This window comes from Hippichthys cyanospilos, chromosome 13 (assembly GCF_059441005.1).
Source record: "Hippichthys cyanospilos isolate Australia breed blue-spotted pipefish chromosome 13, RoL_Hcya_1.0, whole genome shotgun sequence".
Classification (NCBI taxonomy): domain Eukaryota; kingdom Metazoa; phylum Chordata; class Actinopteri; order Syngnathiformes; family Syngnathidae; genus Hippichthys; species Hippichthys cyanospilos.
In genome coordinates, this window is record NC_142381.1 from 6628991 (window position 1) to 6636880 (window position 7890).

General features: G+C 38.6%; 1 protein-coding gene across 1 annotated transcript; it reads right to left on the reverse strand.

The window, feature by feature from the left end:
* Positions 1–1302: 1302 nt before the first annotated feature.
* Positions 1303–7649, reverse strand: lman2 (lectin, mannose-binding 2). The gene is made up of 9 exons (XM_088431858.1): positions 7424–7649; positions 6475–6593; positions 5535–5652; positions 4887–4969; positions 4134–4295; positions 3942–4056; positions 3449–3568; positions 2967–3143; positions 1303–2873 (listed from the first exon to the last, which is right to left on the reverse strand). The coding sequence occupies exons 1-8, from the start codon at positions 7557–7559 to the stop codon at positions 2983–2985; spliced, it is 1014 nt and encodes a 337-aa protein (XP_088287984.1). The 5' UTR covers positions 7560–7649; the 3' UTR covers positions 1303–2873; positions 2967–2982.
* Positions 7650–7890: the final 241 nt, after the last annotated feature.

Here is a 7890-nt window from a genome sequence, read left to right on the forward strand (position 1 = left end):
GTCTATTGCTTTAATATTAGCAACCTATACCATCTTGCCATTGTGAGTGCGGCAGCTTAAAAATGTTTTGCATTTTGCAATCTGCGAAACAGCATAACAGCATTGAGCACAAGAAATCATGTGCATGTTAAAAATAAAAAATCACCCAAAATCTAATATTAATAAAGTATTATACTTAGCCAGATTTTCATTCCAAAACTGCAAATTATCAGACCAACTCATGTTGTAGTAGAGAGCGGAAAACCCGCTGCAAGTCTAGATAAATTATGCCTGCCCTCTAACTGTGAATGTTGGTATTACAAATAGGGGTTGTCCCAATCGCTTCCGAATTTGCAGCGTGGAGCTCAGATACTGAGATAAATACTAATATAAAGTCAATACAATATGATCATGAATGATACACTCAGTTTTAGAAGAGAATATTCAGAAACAGTAGGCAAGAGAAAATATGACCCATTTATTCCAAACGTGTTAGATAAATTCTACCTCAAACATACTCATACTCTTTGAAGTGCAAAGTACAATTCAAATTCATCTATGCATTCAAACTGGAATGCAGTGTTTGTGTATGACCATTAATATCAGAGATTTGGGATGTTGATATGATCAGATGAAACGGTTGTTTTGCTTGTGTTTGTTTTTCTTTTTTTTTGGGGGGGGGGGGGGGGGGGGGGTCTTGAACAAGTATCCACACCTGAACAAAAGTATATAAACACTGACTGGCCGGAAATTTGAGTATAAACCAAAGAGAGTGGATTCTCGATAGGGATTGGACAAGTATTGAAGTAAAAGAAAAAAGTAGTCTTTAACTTGGACACATACAAATTAAGATTTTATGGAAGGGAAGCAGAAATAAAAGGAAGAAAATGGGTTCAAGAGCAGTAAGGAGGGATGCATGAATTAACCAGACGAGGAAGGTCAATAGTTAAAAGCTGTCAGGGAAAAAAAAAAAAAGTTCAGTAAAATGAACTGTGTAATGTGTACCTTACCTGTGGTCCAGCTTATATTTTTCATGTATCAGGTCATCGAATCTGACATGACAGGTGTAGTTTAAGCCTTTTGACTAATGAGTTTTACGATTTAACCACGTGTTCCCAATTCTGATTTCTGATACAACCACTGTGCCGTCTTGAATATAAGCTTTTCATACTTCATTTCTTCTTGGTTGCGCTAGCTCGTACTACAGGTGGTAGATACAAGAACTATATGCTATGGGCGGTGAAACTAAGAGACACCAACACAGTCGTGAATAAAAACAATAGTAACAGCTAAACGGATTTTAAGTATAAATATGTCACCAAGTTTATCATTGAGATGTTTATTCTAGTTGTCCATTCTTCGTGATAACCCACAGGGGGCGATGTTGCTTCAGAAGAGCATCCTAACAGCACTTAGACATTGCGCTCAGCGTCAAATACAGTACAGTACTTCCATCTAAAAGACAAGTTTCAGTAACTAAACATACTGTACAAAGCAACAATTCAATTCCAGAACTTTTTTTCACTTGACAAAACTCCTTAACGTGTGTTTGACACGTTTATACTGGTTTTACAGGCTAATACAAACGTCTGCGTTCATCTTAAATGGTCAAAATGGCCTCTAAATAAAAGTAGATTCGGATACAAAATTTGGGAGATCCTGACCCCATAGATTGTGAAAGTATACAAAGTGTTCATAGCTCATGAAACCCAAGCCTGAAAGTTAGTCATACAACAAAAATGACTTGTAACGATTTGCTTATTTAAAGGTCAATTCAGAACACTTTTTAGGTGGTGGTATGGAAAATGTCTCATTTTGAGGCATTTAGGCAAAAAAATATAAAATAAAATCTCATTCTTATGTCATGGCCAGGACACTTAAAAAAAAAAAAAAACAAAGAACAAAAAAAAAAAAACCCTTGCAAAACGTTGATGCCCCATGAAACAGTAAAAAAAAAACCTGTAGTCAACCAGTAAAACAAGAATTGTCATTTTGGATTAAAGTTTGAGATAAATTGCCCTTTTAGAGGGCATCAATGCTGTTTAGCTTCATCTAACAACGTTGACCGTGTTTAAATCTCACTTTGGAGCACAGGAAGAATTTTTTTTAAAATGTTCAAAAGTGGATTTTACTTCCCAGGAAACAATTACAGGCCCTGTTTAAATTCACCCAAACATTTCTGCAAGGCGAAGGACGAGATCATAGTTCAAATTTTGAGAATGTCAAAGTAATCTTTAATAACCTTGAGATGATCCAAATCTAATTCCAAATCACTACCAGCAGACTTTCAAACCTGCTTACGGCGGTTTTATATATAGTGAAAAATAGAGCCCCCTTTTCCACCGTTTGAACACTTGGAAAGATCGCCATTTTTGGTCAGATCTAAAGGCAATTTTCACATTTTGAGTGAGTCAGTTTACTTTCTACAAAATTGGGATTAAAATCTCATTTGAAGTCACCAACAGGACAGTTGAACATATTTCAAATGGTTTTATGCCCTGGTGAACAACGTTAACAATAGAGCCCTGCTGTCAACTTGACTACTTATGCACGGCCATTTGAGATCAAAGGTTGAAGGCAAACATAACTATGAATGATTCACATACATAAATGACATATTTAAGGGCTGGTATCATGTCCTGGTGAAATATTAAAAGCCATTTACTTCACTTGAACACTCAAGTGATTATTTTGGCTCAAAAGCAAATGGCTCAAGTTGGGATTGCACGTTGGATAAGTCAAATTAGCTTCAATACAAATAACAAAAATCGAAGTGACAGCGCTGATAGATGTGCTGTTGCCATGTTATCCAGGATGCTGTAGAAAGTGGCACTAATTACCCACCTTAAAAAAAAAAAAAAAAGCAGTGCTTCCATCCAGGATATTTGTACAATCTTTCAAAAAAAAGGAAAGAAAAAAAATCACATTATAATGTGCTTCAATTGTTCACCACCAGTTATCCCTCTACCCAGTGAGTGTCGGGCCACCGTGGGCCATTTTGTCTTAGTAGAACCTCTTGTTTCGCTCCTGTCGCTTCTGGAAGACCACAGCGCCCACAACGCCGCACACCACAATGCCCAGCAGTGCACAGAGCAGGAGCAGGAACACCTTCCAACCTGTGAGTGGCGTGCCACGGAAGTTGCCCGTCGGATCGTCGATGTTGTCTGTGGGGGAAAGCAAGTTGCGTGAAATGGGAAACATGAGAATGTTGACTTTAAGTGATTATAATGTTCCTTTCTGGATGGATGGATTTGTGCATTCAAAAGTTTAGAGAAGATCAAATTCAAATTTCAGAAAGGGGGCAAAATGCATATGTATTGGCAATAAGTTCATTGTCATTTGCTTTATATGTAAGCAATTGTCAAAACTAAAACTTAAAAGTGAAAAATGTGATTTTTTTTTTTAATCATTACTTTTTATGGCTATAACGCCCAGCACAACATCACACTGGCATCCCATCAAACCAGACCTTTGGGCGACTTGAGCAGGCTGACGCTTGGCTCGATCTTGGTCCAGTCCAGATTCTCCTCCTCGGGCGTGTGCTCCACCATCAGCTGGTACAGCTTCATTGAGATGATGTCATGGTTGTCTACCACAAGGAGCACAGAAGTTAGGTACACTGCCAAGATCGAAGGCTACTTTCACACTGCATGTCAAATTTGATATTTTTTGCCTCTACATGACATTCAAATCCAAAGGAAGAACGTTCCTTTAACAAAGTGTGCCAACACTATTGAACCAATATTGGAATATGTTCAAAATGTCTTTTTCTCATGTTGTTACTATAAACTATACACACTATAACAAGTTTGTTTCATTTTCCTTGTAATCTTATGTAATCTTGTCCAACTTTCTTCTGGAAACTTACTGCATGAAATCTTGTGAGTATGCACATTTTTTATGTTACTATTTTGCATTCTTACGACAAATTTTGGTTCAAGTCATTTGTAAACTTAACAAACCAGAAAGATCTCCCGTGGCTGCTGAGGCGCCAAAGAAATATCCCGTAGGAAGACGAACGCCTCCAATGTCGATGCATTCCTTCCACTCGTTTTTGTCGTCCACATCCATCATCACCTGCGGGGACGACAACACCGCGTCAAAACCCTAGATCGCAAAGTTCCACCCGCATACCGTTGTCATAGTATACATACGGTAAGTCTCCCCTTGGAGTAGCGGATGGCGAGGTAGGTGTCAAACTCTCTGTTGCGGATCTCTGCGGAGCAACCCCCCAGCTCCGACGAGCGTCCGTCTTTGCCATGGTCGTAACTCAGCGAGCCGTTGTTCACCATGGCCGAAATGTAGGGGAAAGAACGCTGAAGACACCAATGTTCACACATTCATTTTAAAACAGTCTTGTATGCAAATTTGAAATTCATGTAAAAGTTGAGAGCAAAATGCTGAGAGCTGATGCTTCTGCATGAAAAAAGCAATGGTTAAAGAAAAAGGGAAAATCCAAAGACCATGCAAAGGTGATTGGTGGATATGGCAGATCTGTCTAAAAACTAATGCAAGTAAATGGACTGAACCAAAAAAAGCCACTTATTATCTTAAGTTTACGCCTCCCATTCACTCACAACGTAACCTCCACTAACAGGTTTTTAAGAGAACCTTTGTAAACAACCTGTAAGTGTCCGCTTTAAATTATGAGCAATTGTCAGCAGGGCCATTGTCAATGGCTGACAGGAACATAAAATGAATGGAAAAGATGGGAGTGGCACTTTAACTTAAAAATGAAACTGGCGACAGCATGCTGACGAGAAGGTCAGCACTCACGTCGGCCGAGTCATCGTTTGAGTACGTATCAATAAAAACCGCCAAGCCGTGGAAGATGGCGTGGTCGGTGAACACTGGCCCTGAGGACAGAGGAGTCGGTCAATGGTGAAGCGTGGGTGGCATACACTTACGTCCATGCCCTGCTGGTCATTGCGGAAGGTGTCCAGAAAAATGGACAGGCCCAGAAACTGATCCTGATTCCCAAAGACCGAGCCTAAGATGGAGGCAAAGAGCATGTGATACAGCAGTATGCTTACGCGGCTACTTCGGGAACAATGGGAGGGAAAGATTTGAAGCATATTGTATATAGTAAGTGAGAAATACAAGGTAGTACAGGAAATAACCACAATGTACATGATGTCTATATTCCATATGATTTTGCCATAGATTTCTTTATTCAAGTTGCCATCTTGTCATATGTTACCCTACTCATTGTTGGCATCATTTCTCATTAGGCAAGGTTGGTGCAGCACAGGATGCAAACATTTGATCAATTTGCCCTTAGGTTTCAACACACCAGGCCAACAGTGGGCCAATGTTGCCAAAGTTTGGCTAAAGTACAGTACTTAGGCATATCTGGATAGGAAAAGTGGCAGTGGATGAACAGTAACAACTCCACACTGTGCCAACTACTCCAAACTTTCTGTGAATGCATGGATGTACCATGCATGTAACAACATTAAATGTAATGTAATGCAATTAAAAACAACGGCTTAATCTTACCTGAGATTTCTGTAATTAGTAGCTACAAAATATGCAAGACCAGTAGCCATGCTTACCTGAATGCAGTCTGTCTTTTGTGTACCAAAAAGCGATGCCATCGCCATGGAGATTCTTTTTTCCATGCCCATGGATTTTGAAGTGGATGTGCATCTCCCAGTCTTTCAGGTAACACGGCTAAATAAAACGACATCACAACAAGCTTTCAACGATCACTTTGTTATTTTGTTTTATTGCACAGCTACATAAAAAATGTTGTTAAAAGGCAGTGTAGAATATTGTCTGTACTGAAAATGCTTGGGCCCAACCAATTCCTTGGTTGTCAGATTTTAAGGCCAAGTGTATTTCTTTTCAAAACACTGTAGGCCAGAAAAATGTCAATTAAACCCAAATCTAGTCTTAATTTCAAATGAAACAATAAAGGCTGCTACGATTTTTGTAAAATGGTGAAGGCTGTTAAGATTATTGTAAAACAGTAAAATATTTTGCTTATAATTTTATAATTTCTAACTTTGTTGTTGTAAGTGTTAAGAGACAAAATATTATCACTGTTAATTTTAAAAATCATCATTCAATTAATTGCTTATTGTGAGGTTTTTTTTTTTTCCAGGCATTATGAAGAAAGAACATTATATGCATATATTCAGGCAATGATTGAAGAGATCAGCCAGGAAGCTAAAACTTGTACACAAATGGGTTTTTCAAATGGACAATGACCCTAAGCACACTGCCAAAATAGTTAAAAAAAATTGTTTGATAACAAAGTCATTGCTTTGGAGTGCCCATCACAAAGCCTTGATCTGAATCTCATTGAAAATGTGTGGTCAGATCTGAAAAGAGGAAGGTTACCCGAAATGTAAAATTTATGGCTTAAACTGTACCTACTATATATTACATACAGAGAATGTGGGATGTGGAGAAATTGTTGAAACTGAAATATTATCAGCCAATCATTAGTTTATATCTTGTACAATATATTTGGGGGGAAAATGTGCTCACAACAGTATTCCAGATGGATCCCTGCCTGCTTCTTTCATCCGGTGTGAGTCGTACGTATGAGCTGGTCACCAAGGTGCTCCCCGAGAAGTCCCATTGGCTAGATGGGCTGCTACCCACGCCTAATATAAAACATACAACTGGTGTGTGAGTACAACACAACATATTTCAACAATCCCCAACCAGCTGGAAATTCATAGAGATTCTGTGTGATGATTTAAAATTATTAGATCCTACTTGAAACCCTACATTGTTCACCTAACCCTGGCATTAACACAACCTTTTAAAACTCTGACCTTAACATTGTTTGAAACCCTGGACTGATCGAGAAATCCTAATTTAAAAAAGGTTGTTACGTGATCTGGATATTTGGAGCTACAGCCGCGTCAGAACGGTGTACTCCTTTTTATAAAATTAAAACCAAGAGCAAATCATTTTAGAGTATCTACCCTTTTGCAGTGAATCGGAGGCACTTTAAATTGTGTCATCGTATTATTCATTGTAATGGGATTTTTAAATTGTGTCATCGTATTGTATTGTAATGGGATTTTTTTTTATTGTTTAAAGCCACATTTCCTTTTATAATTGGGCGTGGACAATTGTCAGTTGTTTCGTCCTTAAAAGCGGTTGCTTTTTCATTTTTATTGAGTTGAATTTGTTAAAAGTCTTTATTAATGATGGGAAAAGTTAAGACATTTTTTACTCAGTTTGTCGAAATTATTATTTTCACAATATCATGACAACCTGGCAGTTCAACCGCGCCGTTGAATAATTGCAAGATGAATTTACAAAGTGATTGGAAACCAACCCCAGAACTACTGGTTGAACACACCGCAGTTTAAGTAAATACCGTGCGCCACCATATAAAATGTTTGGAAGAAAAAAAAACGTTTTACAACTATGTCTGGAGTAGTAAAATAAAGCGAGCGAGCTCAAGTTGACGTCTTCCTACCTTGGTAGGGTTTCATCAACGAGTGTTCTCGTTTAAGATGTTCTGCGTTTCCATCCGTAATGTCGCCGCATACTGGCTTCAGTACAGCCACATAAAAGAGAAAGACACATTCGGCAACCCTTCTAAAACTCGCCATGTTGAAACAAATTGTTTGTTGGCAAAAATAAAATGCAAATACTCTTCAAAATACACGACCCACAAACTCCATAAAGAAGCCGGTACGTCCCCCTGTTTTCTTCCGGAAAGAAATGACCAACCAGACAAAATGCCCCCCCCCCCCCCCCCCCCCCCCTCCCCGATCTCAAGGGGCAAGGTGGGTTCATTTTTAGTCAATAATCATTCGCGCCTAATACCCCTCTAAATTTTCACATTTCAATGTTCGCGACTGTGTATTTGTAATCTTAACAGTTAGTTTTCCGAGAAAAAATACGTCTAGTTCAGTTTGTTTCTGAACGGAACATATTTTT